The following is a 20087-nucleotide window of genomic DNA, read 5'->3' as shown; positions in this document are numbered from 1 at the left end:
TGCTGACCAGCGAAGGAGTGGAAATGTGGGTACTGAAAACAGGGGTGGCTGAACTCAGCACTGCAGTGCCCAGTCACCGGCCTCAGGACTCCAAGCAGCAGGGTCGGGCAGGAGCGGCGTGTCCACGCCTGGCCTGAGGGAGCAACTGCAGTGTGTGTCCAGGGGCCACCTCCTGATTCCCACGCATGCAGCCCTTTCACAATTCTATAGCTTTCTGTCCATGCATTAAATCCCCCTTTAAAGAGTTCTAGAACAATTTTTCCGTCCTTCACTCTGATTCATCTCTGTCAAGAACGTGCGTTCAGAGCTGCCCGCTGCCGTCTGTGTGGCCAGAGCCAGGCAGAGCCACCGGCGGGGCTCATCACTTCCTCTGATTTGGCTCCACCGTGTGACGGCGGCCTCACACTAACCGGCCTCCTTCGGCAGCCCCACGGCACAGGCGACCCACAGGTAGCTACCGGTCAAGCCTGAGGCCTCCTCTTCCGGCCCAGCTGGGCTGCACCCTCCTCACCATGGACTCCACTGGCCCTTGCAGTCCAAGCATGGCACTTCACATTTCTCTTTATTAACATTTATCCGTTAGACCCACCCTAGGCCGCAGCCTGTAAGATCTGAGGAGTCTGACTTCCCCAGCACCCCCCCCACAGCCCCAGCTGCCATTCGTCATCACAGCGACACCAAGGAAGAGAGGTCAAGTCCAACACGGCCATCGCTTTATGTTTCCGCTGAGGACAAGCACAACTTGAGATGCTGCCTTCTGGCTTCATACCCACGCCAAGGCAAGGCTTCTTTTTCCCTCTCACTTCAAAAATAAAAATGGAAATGAACAGAAGTAGTGGCTGTGTGTGGCCAAAATGCTCTATCTGGAAAGCACGCCTCTAGGTGATTCTCCTCCGCTTCGACTGGCGTTCCAAGGTCGGGGCCGGAGGCAGCGGGATGGACAGAGTGCCCAGTTTGTGACCCTCCTCCCTGCCGGCTGCTAGAGACACGCTTCTTTTAGAGATCTTCAGCCTCATGGCTTTCGCGATCTCAATCATCCTAAGGAACAAACACAGAACAAATGGGCGACAGTGTCCTCGGTAGGTCTGCTCAGGGAGGCTTGACAGGAGGGAGCAGCACATTCATGCTCCTGGCCACGGAAAGAATCCCCAATGCAGCCACCAGGAGCAAAGCAGAGACGGAAACAAGATCGTGAGCCAGCAGAAAGACAATTTCATTTTAACGTCTTACCATTAGAAAATATCCTTATTATAAGTGATAGAAAACCAGGCTATCTAGACACTATTAATAACTGTTTACTTCTGATAACCAGGACTGAGCACTTGCTAGAATTTTGGTACAACTTTTACAGGCTCCAAGTATCTTGTTTCTCTTTTATTTTTAAACTCACTGCCTGTGAGAATGCCATTTGTGGACAGCCCTCAGGATAATCCCTCCAGGGACTGCTAGAAGAGTCCAGACAAGGGTGTTCTCACAGGCTTTCTTGCAACACCATCAGCAGCCTTGGATACCAGATGCCCCTAAATTACTGACAAAGGCCAATATATCCCACAGTTCGTGATCCTCGAAGTTCTGCCCCCTACTTAGTCTGAATCCCTCCTAGCAAGGCTAGATTGAAGGGCCCAAGACCCCAACTCTGCCAACTCTCCCAGGACCCTCCAAGTCTGTCCCTGCTGCTGGGTCACAGAAGCCCGCATATGACATTCCTGACAAATGGCAGCCCCACCTTGCTTCCAACACGTCACCTGGCAGCCCCTTCCATCTGACTCAGAGGAAGTTCTCTTTGCTAAGCTGAAATTGGGTTCTCTTACAACTTCCAGCCCCGGGCTCCGCCCCTCAGGACAGTGTCAGAGACTGCTCGGTTATACAGGGACAGAATGCTGTGGGAAGGGGCGCCTGGGTGGCACCGCGGTTAAGCGTCTGCCTTCGGCTCAGGGCGTGATCCCGGCGTTATGGGATCGAGCCCCACATCAGGCTCCTCTGCTATGAGCCTGCTTCTTCCTCTCCCACTCCCCCTGCTTGTGTTCCCTCTCTCGCTGGCTGTCTCTATCTCTGTCGAATAAATAAATAAAATCTTAAAAAAAAAAAAAAAAAAGAATGCTGTGGGAAGGCTCAGGCTTGAAGCCCAACTATTCCCCTTCTTGGTTGTGTGAGGCTGGGAAAGTCACTTCTCTGACTGAGTGACTTCTCTGAACTGAGGGTTCTCCCGTTGTTTTTGAGGGAAATCACGGAGATCACAGACTTAACCCTGTGCCTTGCACAGACAAGACACTCCAGAATGTGTGGTCGCTCTCCCGTTTACTCACTCATGCACTGACAACTGTCCCCCAGCCCCAAGTCTTGTCCACACTACACTTCCCCAGTTCCCTAGACGGGCGTCCTGCTTTTCAGTAGTACTAGAAATACATTAAGCGCCCTGCAGGGAGCTTGTGAGTCTGCGGTGCTCACCTTCTCTCACTGAGCTTCAAGTCTCTCTGCAACGCCGTCAGGTCAATCTGGAAGTCGCTTATGTGCAAAGCAAGGATGATTACGTATGCAGTGATCTTCGCCTTCATAGAATCCGAAATTAAGTTCCGTAGGCTACAAAAGCAGTGGCAGTGAAGGAGAGACAGCATTAAACTCTAAGATGATTACTCCAAAAGCAAAATAAAACACCCAAACCTGTTCTCATGCCCACTCAATGTCTTCCCATCTTGGGGAGAAGAAAGTTGAGCGCCACTCCAGGTCCTGTCACCGCCTTCACACCCGGTGCAGCAGTGAACCAACCCCAGTGTTCCCTCCAAGAGGGACAGAGAAAGCACACCTATACTTTGCCTAGGCACAGTTAGAGTCTCGCAATGACAAGGACCCTCCGAGCCTGTCCCCGCTGCTCAGCAGGGCCACTGGGAAAACAGTCATCCCAAACCCAGTTGCTGATGATTTTTCCAAGCACACTCAGAGCAGGAAACATTCCGAGCAAAGGGCAGGAAAGGCCAGATGCACTGCTTGGGGTCCTTTTCCCAAACGCATCACACTGGCCTGCCCTTTCCTGCTACACTGCCTTCCCGCGGAACACGGGTTCTGTGGGATATTAGGAAGGGTTCCTTGAAAGAAGTCTCCACTGCAGGACTTCCCAGAGCCCCTAACGTGAGCGTCTCCAAGGGGGACAGAGCAGATAATATATAGTGTTTCCTTAACGGACTTGACCCCAGGCCCCTGCAAAGGGCAGTGGGTGCCCTCCTCAGCAGTGTCTGTGGACACAGAAGCCAATCCACGCTCCAGGGGCGCCCCCCCCCACCCGGCCCTGCTTTCTCCTTTACAGGCAGAAGCCCCGAAGCCAAGCCCTGACCTGCCGTTGTTGTAGGTCAAGCAGGTGAAGTGCTTCAGCAGCTTGGTGTTGATGATGTGGGGGACTCCAGGCCCCAGGGCACCTGCGACACAAAGGCGAGTTTGCTCGTTTGGTTCCCGAACCCTCGGACCACACCTCCTCCGTGAGCTGCGACGAGAGGCCAGCAGCTGCGCGACCGCAAGGAACAGGACCATGTGGTGAGAGAAGCAGGGGCCTGGGAAACAGGACAGCCACTTGCCGATGCAAATGTGCTCAGGGCTGCTTCAGCCTGCAGGCCGCACGCACCCCAGGGACGCCTGTGATGGGGCAGCGGCGAGAAGGAGAAACAGATCCCAATGAGGTCTAAAGTCACAGAACTCGCAAGATGCAACACCGACTGTGGCGAAAGCCCAGGAAGAGGGAAAGGAGACTGGAATGTGAAAATAAGCAGCAAGCAAGTACTGAAAACGTACTCTCGGGAGCTCGCGCACCGTAAGACGGCACCACCTTGTGCCCAAAACCACAGGTGGGCTTCCGACTCCGGGCAGACAGGAGTTCAGCGCACGCACCCGAGGCCGTCGCCGTGGGTGACATGGGTTACCAGGGGAGGTGGACTCTCTTCTTCCTCAGTCGGAAATAAGCTGACACAACACAGCCCTGCCACGAGCCTTCATGTGAGCAAGGCCTATTTTTCTCCCCGCAGGACAGATGCTTGTCCAACCGTCCCTTAAAATTTTCATTTGCTTTGACTGGATACTATACTTTGCCCAATGCAGAAGAGAAGTAGAGAATGTTAGCTCTGAACAGTCGTACGACCCAGGCTGTCCCCACTTTCAGATGAGGAAAGAGCTGGGCCAGCCCTCTCAGCAGTGCCCACAGGAAGCTCACCGTTACACAGAAATAAAGATCTAGACAAGCACTTGCATTTTCCTCTCTCATCAGAGCTGGTCTAACGGACAAATAACAGGCTGGAAATAACTAGAATAAAATGTCTACCATGGACTTACTCTTCCGCTTAATCACTTTCTGTGCTCGAAATTTGATGAGCGTGTCCAGAAACCATATGCATCGCGCCTGGCGGTCTCGGCTCTCCTCATCTGATGGCAAAGACTTCAGCGCTTCTATGACAAAGGAGCAGTGGCTAAAACAAGGGGGGGCAAGGGAGGAATGCGTAAGACCAACTCTGTCAGGAGCCCTTCACACTCTCAGATGAAAACGGCGGGCATCCTCCACAGCTGATACGCGCTCAACAGTCGAGGAAGGGCCATCCCACCAACGCTCCTTGTAGCACAGGGACCACAGTTCAGTGCTAGGGCGCTCAAGGGCTGGTCAAGAAACAGTCCAGGCTTTGGGGGCCGTCCGGTCTCTGCTGCATCTACTCAAAGCTGCCAGTGCAGTGCAAGAGCAGCCACTAATGACACACACGAATGGCCACGGCCGTGTTCCAATACAACTGTATTCACGGGCAGCAGACCAGACTTGGCACACGGGCCACAGTCAGCCCCATCCTGCCGCGGTGGTCGGGGGCGCAGGCTCTTGAGTCACGCTGCCTGCGTCTGAACCCCCTCTCTGCCGTTTAGCGGCCTGGGCAAGTTTCTGTCAATCTTCTATACATCTCTGGACATCACCTTCACCTAAAAATCTAGGACAAAGATAGTAGCCTCCGCGGAGGGGTTTATTTGTGCATTAAATGAGACAATGCAAGGAAAGCGTTTAGAACAGTACGCGGCACACGTAAGCGCTCCGTGAGTGTCAGCTATTATTTTTAGGGACTGTTCTACCACCGTGAGGACCCTGGGCTCACAGGCATAAGAAGGCTCTTCAAGGTCATCTTACAGCAGCCTCCTTTTACAAATAAGAAAACTGAGGCTCAGAGAAGGCGCGAGCACACAGCACGGCGGGCAGAGCTCAGGGACAGTTCTCCAGACGCTCCGCCCAGAGCTCATTCCTGCACCTGCTACGGAGCCGCAGTTACATTAAGACAACCAAGAACCGGCAATAAGCTTTTCTGGAAATGTACCTTTGTTCTTTAGAAGACTATTTGACAGAGAGCACAAGGCAGAGAGGGAGAAGCAGGCTTCCCGCTGAGCAGGGAGCCCCGCAAGGGGCCTGATCCCAGGACCCCAGGATCACTACCCACGCTGAAGGCAGATGCTTAATGGACTGAGCCACCCAGGCGCCCCTGGAAATGTATCTTTGGAACAACAACAACAAAAAAAAACACTTTCAAAAATCGGGACCCAACCTAGGGTTGGCAATTTTTTATTTTCTTAAGATGAAATTATTAAAAGAAAAAACTCAAAAGCAAGAAAATTCCACTATCATCGTAAAAGAAAAGCTGCTTTAAGGGCCAAAGGAGGCAGGGGAGATAATCTGAGTTTTTAAAAATATACAGTATTTAAATAAATAAATTTAATTTTTTAAAAAGATTATTTGAGAGAGAGAGCATGCGCACAAGCGGGGGCAGGGGCAGAGGGAGAGAGAGGGAGAGAGGCAGACTCCCTGCTGAGCGCAGAGCCCGAAGCAGGGCTGGATCTCAGGACCCTGAGCCCAAATCAAGAGTCAGACCCTTAACCAACTGAGCCACCCAGGTGCCCCCATAAATTTAACTTTATGTATAAAAGCTCACTCAGCACACCATCACTTCCACTGGGACCTACTTGCAGGCTGGGCCCCACTGGTGACAATCACTATCAGCGTTAACGCTGGGGACATGGGCCAGCTCCGGCTCCAAGCCCCAGACCACAAGGCCTCACCACCCTCTGGTCCGTCACAGGCTACATGCACTCTGAGGCCACGTCTCTCTCCCCTGAATGCCACCCACAGCCTTGGGACAAGAGGCCTGAAAGCCCACACATTTTCAAGAAAACACTGGCTTGTTCATGTTTAAATGTTGAAAAGACATAGGCCCTCACTGACAGAAACCCCAAAGATCCACTTCATGTCTGACTATTGTCGTGTTCTGACGTCACTGCCCCAGACACTCCATCTACCCAAGGGGCGGGGGGGGGGGGGTACCTGTTCTCTTCGATCATCTTCAGGATTTCCTCTGATGAGACATTCCTGAAAGCTTCAGATGGGCTCCGAAGAGCTTCATATTCCGTGGTGGAGAGAACTAGTTACACGTCAAGAACATAATCTGGCCAAAACGTCCAACCAGCTTGCTCACCTCAGAGTGGCCGTTAGAGATGAGAAAGTTGAGGCCCAGATCGGAGAAGACCACATAGTCCACTGGGGCTGAGCACAGGGACTCAGTTCCCCAGACTCCCAGCCCAGAGTCCATTCCCTGCCGGGGCTTTTTGGCCTCGGCTTATTACAAAGCCACTGCAGCCATTTTCCCTCTGACTAGACCCACAAGTAGGGAAATTCTATGCTCTAATTTTACAAATCAGTCTGCGCTAGACTTAGGGCTGACTTAAAAGTCTTATTTTGACTTTAGTCATAAAGAGTGACCCCCACGGGGTAGAGCTTGAGGGTATCTGGCACTTTGTTGAGGAATGGGCTTGAATCCCAGGGGCTGAGGGCTAGTCCCTCAGCTAGCGAGGAAGTCCAGATGACTTCCCAGCAACAGCGCTGGGGCAAATGCAAAGATCTGGACGTAGTTTCTGGGAGCATTGTGGGACCACCAACATCCTCGGGAGCCTGTCTGCCCACTCACGTATGCACCTCCCAACTTGTGAAATAAAGCAGGACTTCTACTGCAGCAAGGATACGGTCTTCAAATTTATACACGTCTTCAGGCTTGGTCGCATCAGCGTGGCAGGGAGGAAGGTAGAGGGAGTCATCGTGCAGGTCATCATGGATGGCGTCACTGACCAGAGCTTTTCAATAAAGGAAGAGACGGTGTCGGTAACAACCTGCTGGGATTCAGGTTCCCCAATACTCTGCAACTTGTGCGCTCAAGATTCTAAATGGTCCAGAAACTCCTAATCTGAATGCTTCTGCCAATGCGGCCTGACCTCCCCATCAGGCTGATGGGTCCAGGCTGACGTCCACTCATGACACAAAGCTAACCAGGCACTGGAGAAGGTGCACGCAGCGTGGTCCCCCTCAAGTAACCCGCACAGCAGCTGCGAGGGACAGGTGTGCTAATAAATATTTACAATACAAGAGAAGCTGAAAGTGAGGAAGAGAGACTTTCATAGCTTAACTTCCAGAACACTTGTCCACAAACTGTGAGTAAACACAAAAAATCAGAATATAAAACTGTAAATAGGGGCGCCTGGGTGGCACAGCGGTTAAGCGTCTGCCTTCCGGCTCAGGGCGTGATCCCGACGTTATGGGATCAAGCCCCACGTCAGGCTCTTCCGCTATGAGCCTGCTTCTTCCTCTCCCACTCCCCCTGCTTGTGTTCCCTCTCTCGCTGGCTGTCTCTATCTCTGCCAAATAAATAAATAAAATCTTTAAAAAATAAAAATTAAAAAAAAAATAAAACTGTAAATGACCCTACAAGAAGAACCACGTAAGAATTAAGCATATAGACACGGACAGAGAGGAATACAGGAATATTCTAATAGTTCATCTGGTAAAATGATGGGAAATGAGTGAATTCTATTTTTTTGTTTTATTTTATTTATTTGAGAGACAGAGAGAGCACGGGTGGGGGGAGGGGCAGATGGAGAAGGAGGCTCCCTCCGAGCAGGTAGCCTAATGTGGGGCTTGATCCCATGACGCTGAGATCATGACCTGAGCCTAAATCATGAGTCTGACGCTCAACCAACTCAGCTACCCAGGCGCCCCTTTTTCTTTTCTTTTTAAATATCCTTTGACAGCTGAGAGTAAACTGAACAAAAAAACCTCAAAAATTTACTTATGCTGGGGCGCCTGGGTGGCTCAGTTGTTAAGTGTCTGCCTTCGGCTCAGGGCGTGATCCCAGAGTTCTGGGATTGAGCCCCGCATCGGGCTCCCTGCTCCACTGGGAGCCTGCTTCTTCCTCTCCCACTCCCCCTGCTTGTGTTCCCTCTCTCGCTGGCTGTCTGTCTCTCTGCCAAATAAATAAAATCTTTGAAAAAAAAAAAAAAAGAACTGGAGTTCCCTTTAAAAAAAAAAAAATTACTTATGCTTTCAAATAAATGGAGACACATTTCTATGTTCCTGGATAAGAAAACATAATATTGTAAAGAAGATGTTGATTCTCTCCATTTTATTCTCAATGGGATTTTGAGGGAATTTGACAAAATAATTCTTAAGATCACCTGGGAAAAAAGGCTACTCTAATCAATGTTTGTGAAAAATAAGGAAGAAAGGAGGAATTTGCCCCATCAGAAAATAAGCTGGAAGATAAGGCTACTGAAAGCAAAAGAGCCTGGTGCTGCCACAGGAACAGAATGGACAACTGAACAGAACAGAGAATGTGCTACAGCGAGAACGATGGCTTTTTAAATCATCTTCTACAAAGAAAAGGAAGGATCTGGGGACAGCTGGCTAATCCTTTAGAAAATATAAAATTAGATCTGTACCATATGCCAAAAAAAATCTTCATTAAGATTTAAATGTAAAAAGTAAAATTGTGAAAATACTGAAAGAAAACATAGGAAAATATTTATATAATCATAGGGTTTGAAAAGATTTTCCAAAAATTACTAAAATCCCATTTTATTTAATTTATTTAATTATTTATTTATTTTTAGGTAAGCTCCATGCCCAGCATGGAGGCTAATGTGGGGCTTGAAATCACGACCCTGAGATCAAGACCTGAGCTGAGATCAAGAGTTATCCACTTAACCAACTGAGCCACCCAGGTGCCCCTAAATTCCCATTTTAATAGAAAAACTACTCTTATGTAAACTTTCTCTTATGTTCTTATAATGCGGTTGAGCAATAAATACATTTTTAAATAATACAATTAAATGCTCAAGCTGCTGAGTTTAGGAACAGAAAAAGGTCCACTGATCCCAAAGTGACGCACTGTCTCTCAAGGCTCAGTTCAACATCATCACATCAGTTTTCTTGCCCAAAACCTCCCTGTGACTCCGAGACAGGCCTTCTCCTTCTGCGCCCCGCCAGCTGGAACCCTGGAGCCCAGCACATGGCGGGCACACACCCGTCCCCACAGTGGTCTCCTCCACTTGACTGTGAGCTCCCTGAGGGCAGACGTGTCTTACTATTTCCAGACTGTTCCCAAGGAGGCACTCAGTGAGAGTCAGGAAGGAAACCAGCTCTAATGCCCCTTATCTCCATCTGTGGGGCAGGTAAAAGATCTCAAGAGAAGAGGAAGCGGCCTCTATGAGCAGACTCTTACCCCAAGTCCAACTGCTTACCAGTCACACCCTTGGCATCGATAATATTCTCTGCGGCTTTAGCTACGGCACAGTTCAGAGATTCACTGCCAACGCTGTTCATTCTTCTGGAGTTCAAAGCCCGCTTCTGTTTGGTGGTTCCAAAGGCTTCGATGCAGGAATCCATCTGTGCACAGACAAATCTGGTCTGTCTAGGGACAGGCTGGGCACTACCACTCCTAGCTGTGTGACTGCGGGGAAACTCTCAGCCTTTCTGAGCCAGGATTACCTCATCTGTAAACTGGGCTGAACCATACCTCTCTATCTCACAGGTCTGTTGTATTAACAGATCTGAAGTACTCGCTTTGTCAACTGTCATGGCCTGTTTACAAATCGACGGTGTCGCCGTTTGCACAGTGAAAAGCCTGGCCTAGAACGAGGACTGGCAAATCTGGCGCGCAGCCTGCCATTTTCCAGCCCTACACCCGCCGCAGACGTCGCTAATCACGCACGCTTTCGCACTGAGCCCGAACACAGCCTCACGCCGTTCTCAACACAGCGCTCCAGGCAGTGCTGAAGACTCCATCGGTCTGCCATCTGGGGTGAGATGAGCTTTGGAGGAACGGCCTACGCTGAAAATCCTGAAGTTTACTTTTAGTGTGAAAGCTTCCAGGCTACAACCAGTGTTTTCTGAATTTGCACTGAATCCAAAACCAAGTGTCACGCTACGCCGACGCAGCCCAGGGCACCAGGTCCAGACACGGGCACGGAGCTGCGCGTAGCTGCCCCAGACGGGAGGACGGCGCCCTGTGAGGCCGAGAGGCCCCTGCGGGTAGACTGTCCGGGCAACCACAGGCCGAATGAGCGGGAGCAGCCTGTGTTCAGCCAGCGCGTTTTATTGCCGGAGAAACGCAAGGCCTAGAAGGAACGTGCTTCAGGTCCCATGTCTCAGTTCTGTCACACTTACCTTTTCTCTAAAAGTTTTGGTCTGACTCTCTTGTGTCGATTCACTCTCAATTGATTCATCTATCGAAACACAAAACAAGCAAAAACAGAGAGGGGAAAAAAGCAAGCTGTAATGCCCACAGATTATAATAGTGATGCATACTTATTTCAGGGTTAATCTAAGAAAAACAGATTTCTTTACTTCAGGACTTCCCAGAGTTTAACACGATGGGTCCTGTGAACATTTAGTCTGTGGCTTTAGTATACAGTTAGAGGATGTGGAGAATATATGAAGGAGTCAAGTGAAGAGGCATCTAGTCCAACCTCTTCGTTTTACAAATAAGGAAACAGCCTTCCAATGAAATGATGTGCCCCAGGTCAGTTCACCAGGCAGCGGCCAACATGGGATTAGAAACCAAGTCCTCGGCTCTTCCAGTAAATAGTTTTGCCCTCCTTATAAAAGACCTAAAAGCAGGCATAAATGTGAGGTATGTGTTACTTCCATGAAGCTCTCTAATCTCCCAGGAAGTATTCAATCTAGTACAATCGGGACAGGAGCGTAAGCTCTAGTGACCTTGTCTGAGTTTTACTCCCAGGTCATATACATATGAGATGAAATGAAATATATATAATACAATACAACTTAATATAACTTAATATAATTATAATATGAATTATATTAACATTACTAATATATAATAATATTAGTATGTATTAATATATTATAGCATATATTATACTGTATTATAACATACATACATATCAGCAGTATGTCCCCATCAAAGTCTGTGCCAGTTTCATCACTGATAAAACAACCAGAGGGTTGTTACATGAAGTAAAGGATGCCACGCATTGAAAGTGCTTAGAACAGTGCGTAGCATACAGTAAGGAATCAGTAACTGTTGCATGTGCGTGCATGGGTGTATGTATACGCTGGCCAGAATAAACCATTACTTACAAATTTTTTACATGTAAAAACAGATTTAATCAACAGATTAATGAACAATTTCCTTTGCCTCCTTAGAAGTCAGAAAAGCATTTGAAGGATAACTTAGATGTAGGTGTATTGTTCGCAAAGCAAGGAGTTGTTTGGACCCCTAGGAAAAGTCCCAGATGGGTTCCAGGACTCAAGAGCCCTTTACAATCATATGCAAAATCTCACATATATTCTTGTATATTATGTACGTTTCTGGGAAGCAGGTCCAGGTCCTTCAGATCCTTAAAAGGACCGGCACTGCTCTGAGGGAATAAAGCTGGAACTACTGCCTGGGAAGGTATGAGGCAGATCCACCATGACCCTGACAATCCTTCCTCACCCATGCCCTTCCCCACTGTGGTTCTCAGTACTTAAGATTTAGGGAACAGGAGCCCCTTGAGTCTGACCCTCTGACCTATCATTCTGGAAGATCCCACTCTAGCCCCGAGCGTTCTCTAAGACGCCACAGCAGAGAAGCGGTGCAAGCTCTCCCGCTGGATTAGAGAAAAAATGGATCTCTTGAAAATTACTGTCCAACCTATACGTAACCCCCATCACCTGCTTAAGACCCTAAAACCTCTACTCCAACTAGAACAGTGAAGAGTTAAGAAAGGCCTTTAAATAAAAAAAGTATCAGACATGCCTCCAATATTCTGCTCTGACACTGCTCAAGTGGCTTTAACTAAGACGACTTCCTGATCTCAAATCTGTCAGCACCGCAGGGACAGGACCTGTGTCTGTTTTGCTACATCTCCAACCCCTAACTCGTGCCTGGAGCATAGTAGGTCATCAATAAATATTTGCGGAAGGCGCCCTTTTAAAAATAACTACAAAATGTGTTTTACAAACCAAAGACGAACTCGTCCAACCAACCTGAAACACGCAGTGTTTTTGTGAGCCTGCCTGACTGGGCCCTACCTGAGAACAGTGGCTGCATGTTGAACAGTTCAGCATCATACACCTCCATCTGGCCAGAGGTCTTGTTCAGAACTCCCACAAAGTGCCTGAATAAAGTAGGAACAATACCAGTGACAATGGAGTATTCAAAACATATTGTTGACAACTTCCTTTTTCCTGCCATAAAGTTCTCACCGGTCTTTCTGCCCCAATACATTTGCGGAGCACACGCTTGCAGCTGAGTAACTGTAAGCCAATTACATTTGGGCTCGCTGCTGTAGTGGGAAACCCCCTGGGGGTGTAAGAACCCGGAATTACACGAGCATTTATTGCGTACATAAAGTTTATGGTGGCAAAGACAAGTAAAACTTTGGGAATTATGGGGAGAAGACCAGCCCGAACTAGAGAATCTGCATGATTCTCTAAAGGCATGATGCGGTGTTAACAGTTTTAAACATACACAAATTAGGGGCGCCTGGGTGGCACAGCGGTTAAGCGGCTGCCTTCGGCTCAGGGCGTGATCCCGGCGTTACGGGATCGAGCCCCACATCAGGCTCCTCCGCTATGAGCCTGCTTCTTCCTCTCCCACTCCCCTGCTTGTGTTCCCTCTCTCACTGGCTGTCTCTATCTCTGTCGAATAAATAAATAAAATCTTTAAAAAATATATATATACAAATTAATCTGACTTCTTTCAGGGTGGTTCCATGGGGATTTTGAAAGGGCCTTTTTGTGGTTCACTGTTGGATACTATGAGAGGGACACTGTCTGCATTACGCCAGTGCCTGACAGTTACAAGCTGTTCGGGTGGACAGTCTTCAAGCACTGAGGGGGAGCCTGAGGGTTAGTGAAGGGCAGAGTTGCCCAAAGCCAGTTGCAGAGCTGTATGGAAACCCTGGAGCCTTTGATGCTACCAAATCCTTTTCTTGTTAGTTCAGCAGAAACTTCTGGAAAGCTTTGGCCTATTGATCACACACTCCAAGTGAGTGGAGAAGGCCGCGTTTTGGGAACAAGACAGTTATAAAGAATATTGCAAAACAATGAAGGTGGTCAAAAGGTACTTTCAGTTACAAAATAAAGAAGCCTTGGGGATCTAATGTACAGCATGGTGACTGTAGTTAACAATATTGTATATCTGAAAGTTGCTAAGAGAGTAAATCTTAAAAGTTCTCGTCACAAGAAAAAAATTGTAACTGTGTGTGGTAATGGATGACTGCTTATTGTGGAGAACGTTTTGCAACATACACAAATATCTAATGGTTATGTTGTACACCTGAAACTAATGTTAGGTTATATTATATATCAGTTAAAAATTTTATTTTTTAAGATTTTTTTAAAGTAATCTCTACTCCCAATGTGGGGCTCAAACTCACAGTCCCAAGATCAAGAGTCGCATGCTCCACTGACTGAGCCAGCCAGGTGCCCCTAAAAACTTAGCTTAAAGAAAATTACAAATGAATGAGGTTTTAGGAAATCCAACAAATGTAACTTATTTTTCTCTTTTCAGGCATGTCTGCATGCTGGTGTGAGGGCCCCTGGATCTGGGAACACAAGGACATAGTAAACCTCTCCAGATTTCCCCCACCGCCCCTAAAATAAAGATGGCAAACAACAGTGCCAGGCTCACCATCACTATCCCCCCTTCTCGTGTCCCTTCCCCCACCCCTACCTGCACAGAGTGTTGCATTTGAGAGCTCCAGTCCCAAAATTGTTTCCCACATAGGAAAGTCTGTCTGTTTCAGCTGCCTAAAACGTAAAGGGAAAAAGCACCACTACAACCGATGTTGAAAGGTATTAAGCATCTTGTCCCCCTTTCCCACATTTGCAAAAGCTTTAGAATCCAAACTGCAGTGGATTAGAACTAGAGAGCCTCTGGGAGATGATCCAGCCCCACTATCCAAGTCCCACTATCTCCCTGGGAGAAAGGCAAGAGGACTTCTGAAAGGGACGCCCCAGAGAGTGCTGGCTTCTAGCTGGTCTGAAAAGTTCTTGGCAGAGCTGCACCGCAGGCCTTGGGAGAGAGGTCCGGGGCTCCCAGCACTTAGAGGCATGCAATAAAATGGTTCTGCCAGCAACCTCCTGCGCCCAAAGTCCAAGCCCTTCCTGAACTTCGTCGCCCATCCCTCCCATGACTGCTCCTTATATGCTGGCAGGACTATGGAAACAGCTGATCCACTCCTCAATCACAGCCAAGCTCCCTATGTTTGTCCTTGCTACCCTCTTCCCTTGGAATAGGAAACCTCAGCTGTCAAACCATTCTTCTTCCTTAAGAGCTCAGCTCTGCCGCGCCCTCCCCCAGGAAGGCCTTCTGGCAAGCAGAGACTTTGACTGAGCTCGCTCTCCCTCGCTCAGGCTCTGAGCTTGTCTGCTTGTATGAGTTATGAACTCAAAACCAGTTCTCACCTCTCTAAATCAGTGGTTCTCAACCCGGCAAACCCCCTCAGGGGACATCTGGGAATGTCTGACATTCTGGGTGCCACACAGAGGAGGTGCTACTGGTATCTAGTGGCGAGAGACCAGGGAAGCTGAACATTCTGCGATGCATGGGTCTGGCCCACAACAAAGAATAATCGGGTCAAAATGTCCATTGTGCCCAGGCTGAGAAACCCTGCTCAAGAGTAGGTGCTCCCTCAGCGTGGGGCCAGGTCCGACTTAGCTGTTTCCCTTGAGGCTTACAGTGCCCGGCCACAGTGGGTGCTCAATAAGCACTTGCCGAATGAACAAATCAAGGAAAGGCCAGAACTTCACCAAACACACATAACTGAATGGAGCCTGTCCCCAGACCCCAACCTGCTAGGACTCACAGGAGTTCTTCGAAGGCTCATCTGCTATCCTCCCTTTTCTCCTCTCACTCCCTCCCGCATCCACCCACACCTAAGGGCCTCTAAGGCCTCCAGAGACCTGCAGAGCGGAGGCAGCTGGCCGCTGCAGCACTTACCAGGATCCGCTGACTCTTCTTCCTGGGGTTTGTGGAGTCATTGCTCTTGTACAAAGTAAAACGCATGTTGCCTGGATTCTGCAGCTTCCCATTGGAGAACTGGACTGTAAGATTGCAGCCCAAGAATGAAATGAGAGTAGAAGGACCCACAGTGTATGGTGGGGAGGAACCAGACTGGTCCCTGGGAGGGAGGGACTGAAGAAATGGGAATGGTAAGGAAGCCCAGGTCCTGACCTGAAGGGGGCTGAAGGAGGTCCTGATCCAGCTGGGAAGAGAAGATGGGGAAGGGCTGCGACAGAAGAAAATAACTAGGGGAATGGCGCTGAGGCCCATCCCATACCTAAAGAGACGGGAATCTCTGCCCGTGGAGAGAAGGAAGCGGGGCAGGTGTGAGTGGGTGAGGGGATGAATGGTACAGCCCTGGGGAGGAGGGTGCCTGGGACGTCCTCATCAGCTGGGAGGTGGTGACAGAAAGGTGGTGGGATGACAAAGGAGTCCTGGCCAAGTCCCATGTAGTGGAGGAGACTGGAGGGGGTCTGGGCCGAGCTGGGAAAGGGGCCCGACAAGGGTAGGAGGGCTGTAGAGGCACCCAAACGGAAAGGGAGGAAGCTACGGGGAACTCTGCTCCGGCTCCGCAGTTTTTACCCAGTACTGCTCTCTGGCTCTCGTCGGGCTCCCCACAGTACAGCCACCTCGCACTCGGCAACACCTCCGCCGCCATCTCGCCAGTCCGGACGCCAAGATTAAAAGTTCAGACAAACCAGACGCTGGAAGCGTTAGCAGTCCACACGCGGTCGCAGAGCTGAGCGACGGAAGAGGCGTGGTCTCGCCGGCACCGCCCCGCCCGTGCGGAGACGGCGTGCCTCCGCCCCACCCGACACCGCCCCCTATTAGCTCCTTGCCCGAGCGCGGAGCCGTGCCATCCCTGCCCAGTCTTCGCCCCGCCCCTCGGGTTGAAGAGGCGGGGCTTCCGCCCCCTCCGGATCCCAGTCCTCTCCTCCGCCAGCCTCTCCAAGGCGCAGCAATCCGCGTGCGCGTAAAGGGTTGTGTGGGACCAGGACAGTTACCACAGCAGGAGGGCCAAAGCTGGACCTTTGAACGTGGACTCAAAGGAGGGTGTTTTTGAAGGGCAAGAACTCAGGTCGTCTCATCTCTTTTATCCGCATTGCCTTCTTTCAGGACTCAACAAATGACGTCACCAATTGTCCCAGTAAAGTTTTCACAAAGAACCTGTTCCAAAACACAGGTTGCGTTTAGTTGTCATCGCTCTTCAGTTTCCTTCAACCCAGAACAGTTCCTCACTCTGACTATAAATTTTAGAGATTATAGGCCAGTTGTTTTGTAGAATGTCCCTCGTCTGGATTTGTCTACTGTTTGCAAGTGATTAGTTTCAAGTTATGCGTCTTCGGCAGGAATATCACAGATATAATGCTCACTGTAGCGTATTAGGTGGCCCACAATTTCGATTTGTCCCATTACTGGTTATAGTAACTTTGACCACTTACACCACTTACAGTTTTCAACGCTGTGGTTACTCTTTTCCCTTTGTAATTTTCCTTTGTATCTGTCCCTTATTTTGTGAGCAGGTACTTAGAAACTAAGTAAACATCCTGCTCATCACACTACCAATTTACTCATATTTATTTATATCAGTCTAGACTTATAGATTCCCATTTTATTCAATAGATTAGAATCTACTGTCACTTATTTTCAAGTTCAAGTTTTATCAGATTGAGCCAGTGGGAACTCCATTAAGCTGGTTTCTGGGTTCTTTTAACACGTCCACATCATTTTTTTGAACATGTCCTTACTTTCTGGCACAAGATATTTCAGCTTGTCTTGGAGTTTCCCTGTCCCAACCCTCGAATCACCCATTTCTCTAAGGAGTTCTGGTTTCTTTTGGTAGAGAATGGTATTTAAAAATACCAAGATCTGGGGGGCGCCTGAGTGGCACAGCGGTTAAGCGTCTGCCTTCGGCTCAGGGCGTGATCCTGGCGTTATAGGATCGAGCCCCACATCAGGCTCTTCTGCTATGAGCCTGCTTCTTCCTCTCCCACTCCCCCTGCTTGTGTACCCTCTCTCGCTGGCTGTCTCTATCTCTGTCGAATAAATAAATAAAATCTTTAAAAAAAAAAAAAATACCAAGATCTGTGTAGTAGGTATGGACTGCTTTGGGGATGTCACGGCTCCCAGGCCTGAATGAACTGAATTAGGGAATACATGTAAGTAAACACACTTTTACAACTAACAGTGATGTATTTCTAAAATTTAGGATATCTAAATCCATATTGAAAGCCATGAGATCATACTGACCTCTAATTCCAATTGAGCGCCACAGGGTTTATTCTGATTTTCCTTCCTCCCATATTTGTAATTTCCTTCGCTGACAGTGAGAAACCTGGTTTCCATTAGCCTTAATATACTTATTTGGTAATATATTTATTTGATCAGTCCTCCCATAACTAACACATCTCCCATCACTACCACCACCACCATCGCCTGACATGGAGGCCTATTAGCCCATTCAGGCTCTAATACCTTAAACCAAGCCCTGGCCTCTACGTGGATGCTGTATTAGTTTAGACTTCTCCAGAGAAGCAGAATCAGTAGGAGATCTATATCTATCTATATATTTAGAGAGAGAGGGAGAGGTTTATTATCATGAGTAATTGGCTCACACAATTACGAAGCCTGAGAAGTTCCACAATTTGCCATGTGTAAGCTAGTAGGAAAGCTGGTGGTGTAAGTCCAAAGGCCTGAGAACTAGGGAAGCCGATGGTGTAACTTCAGGCTCAATGACCAGAGAAGATGAGATAAGATGTCCCAACTCACAGATGAGGCAAGAAAAAAAAAATGGGAAAACTTCTTCCTCCACCTTTTGTTCTATTCAGGACCTCAAGGGATTGGATGATGCTTACCACGCTGGTGAGGCCACTCTACTTTACTGAATCCACTAATTCAAATGCTAATCTCATCTAGAAATACCCCCATAAACACATACAGAAATAATGTTTATTCTGGCACCTAGAAGCCGGTCAAATTGACACATGAAATTAACCATTACAAATGCCCTCCGTACCCTGCTCAGACTCTGACAACCCTCACCAGGGTGTCCCCCTGCCCAGATGCCCTTCTCACCTTGCTTGGGCTCAGACAGTCTGTACCAGGCCACACTTTCCACATGAATAACCTGCTCATCCTGCTTGGGCTCCCGCACCCCTGCCCTAGACCACTGCAGGCTCCCCTATTCCTCTGAGTGGAAAGCTACTTTGCTTGACCCCCCTGAATGGCTTTTGGATTGAGTTGTTCAGGAAAAGAAAAGGAAAAAGGGGGAGGGAGAAAGGAGCTTAATTGCCTGATTATTTACCTTCCCCTATTGGAAACAGACTTACTGGAGGTTAACAATAAACAAGTTGGGAGTTAAGCAATAAACAGATTTATGTGGTTTTTTTTAAAGATTTATTTATTTGAGAGAGAAAGAGACAGAGCACACAAGCGGGAGGGGTAGGGGGGAGAGGGAGAGAGAATCTCAAGTAAACTCTGTGCTGAGCACAGAGCCAGACATGGGGCTCAATTCCACAACCCTGAGAGTATGACACTGAGATCACGACCTGAGCCGAAACCAAGAATCAGACACCCAACTGACTGTGCCCCCAGGCACCCTGATTTATGGGTTTTTTTACTGCTGCATCCCTAGTTCCTGGAGCAGTGCCTCGCACGTAAGTAGATCCTCAATAAATGTTGAATGACTGACAGGTCAAGGAATCAATCTGAATCATCACCAATCCTAGGAACCTCGAGACTGGAGCTCAAAGATGCTTACTAATGGTGCTTAAAATTAACTGGCAGTAGATTCTCTGTAAATGTTGATTGGCTGAATGAAAACATGAGCAGTTAAGTCAAAGTTAAAGGGTGAAAAGAAGACAGCATGGCTACACGGAGGGAATTGTAGTTAAGAGGTGTCCTGATCCCTCCTGATATAGGGACACATGTATGTATAGCTTTGCTACTTGAAGTGTGGCTCTTGGGCCAGCAGCATCAATGTCATCCGGGAACTAGCAGTGCAGAATCTCCAGCCCTATCACATCTTCTGACTCAGAGTCCTGGGTGTTAGTGTGCACTTCAAGGTTGGGAAGCACTGTTGTAAAAGATTGTTTCCCTTTTAGGCACATCTTTACCAGACAGAGTCTAGGAAAGTCCTCAGAATTGGCTGCTTTATGGCTGGGTGGGAGAATGAAGAAAACACACGTGGACTGAGAGCAGACTCCCAGAATTACAGTTAAGAATTCAAAGTGACAGCGTTTCTGTTTGTAGAAGCAAAGTGTTAATGGCAGGGTGACTGGGAAGGAGACTGTCGTACGCCCCTATGCTTAGTTATTTAGCAATAATTCAAAACACATGTACACCATATATGTATAAACGCATGTGTATGTAACTGGGATGGGGCAAACGGAGGGAGCCCTATTCTAGCAGTGACCAAAATGCAAAAAAACGACAAAGGCCTCTTCCAAATTAGAATCAGGTAATCACAGGCGACATTTACCATAAAATGTTTGTTTATAAGCTTAGTTTGGAAATTCAAGGGCTTCTGGAGTTCTCTCTTAGCCTCATTTTTCAGGAGCAGGAACGGATGTTTAGAATGAGGGAAGAATAAGGCTGGGGGCGGGGGGCGGTGGCCGCGGGAGGTCGTCCTCTTTTCCTTGGATCATATCGCCACCTGCTGGCCGTTCAGGATATGGCTCGGGAGGACCTGCAGCGCTTGCCGCAACTCAGCGTGGACTCTCTCCCACCCGTTTCTTCTGCCTCACC

General features: G+C 48.6%; 1 protein-coding gene across 1 annotated transcript; it reads right to left on the bottom strand.

Annotated features, from left to right (window-relative positions):
* Positions 1-543: 543 nt before the first annotated feature.
* On the bottom strand, positions 544-16366 carry POLR1E (RNA polymerase I subunit E). Its single transcript, XM_026506216.4, has 13 exons — positions 16346-16366; positions 15924-16080; positions 15279-15382; positions 14010-14086; positions 12365-12450; positions 10493-10551; positions 9568-9712; positions 7021-7128; positions 6326-6422; positions 4315-4448; positions 3329-3410; positions 2449-2580; positions 544-1038 (listed from the first exon to the last, which is right to left on the bottom strand). Exons 2-13 carry the CDS (start codon positions 15997-15999, stop codon positions 879-881), a joined length of 1260 nt encoding a protein of 419 aa, XP_026362001.1. The 5' UTR covers positions 16000-16080; positions 16346-16366; the 3' UTR covers positions 544-878.
* Between the last annotated feature and the right edge of the window lie 3721 nt (positions 16367-20087).

The sequence above is a fragment of the Ursus arctos genome, unplaced genomic scaffold (assembly GCF_023065955.2).
Source record: "Ursus arctos isolate Adak ecotype North America unplaced genomic scaffold, UrsArc2.0 scaffold_18, whole genome shotgun sequence".
NCBI lineage: Eukaryota > Metazoa > Chordata > Mammalia > Carnivora > Ursidae > Ursus > Ursus arctos.
Note: the sequence above shows the minus strand (reverse complement) of the source record. Positions and strands in the feature narration are given on the sequence as shown.

Coding starts and splice junctions, on each gene's coding strand:
- POLR1E (XM_026506216.4), bottom strand. CDS start 15,999: ATGGCGGCGGAGGTGTTGCCGAGTGCGAGGTGGCTGTACTGTGGGGAG. Junction 7,129..9,567: donor CGATGCCAAGGGTGTGACTG/GTAAGCAGTTGG, acceptor TTTATTGAAAAG/CTCTGGTCAGTGACGCCATC. Junction 3,411..4,314: donor GAAAGTGATTAAGCGGAAGA/GTAAGTCCATGG, acceptor TTTGTGTCGCAG/GTGCCCTGGGGCCTGGAGTC.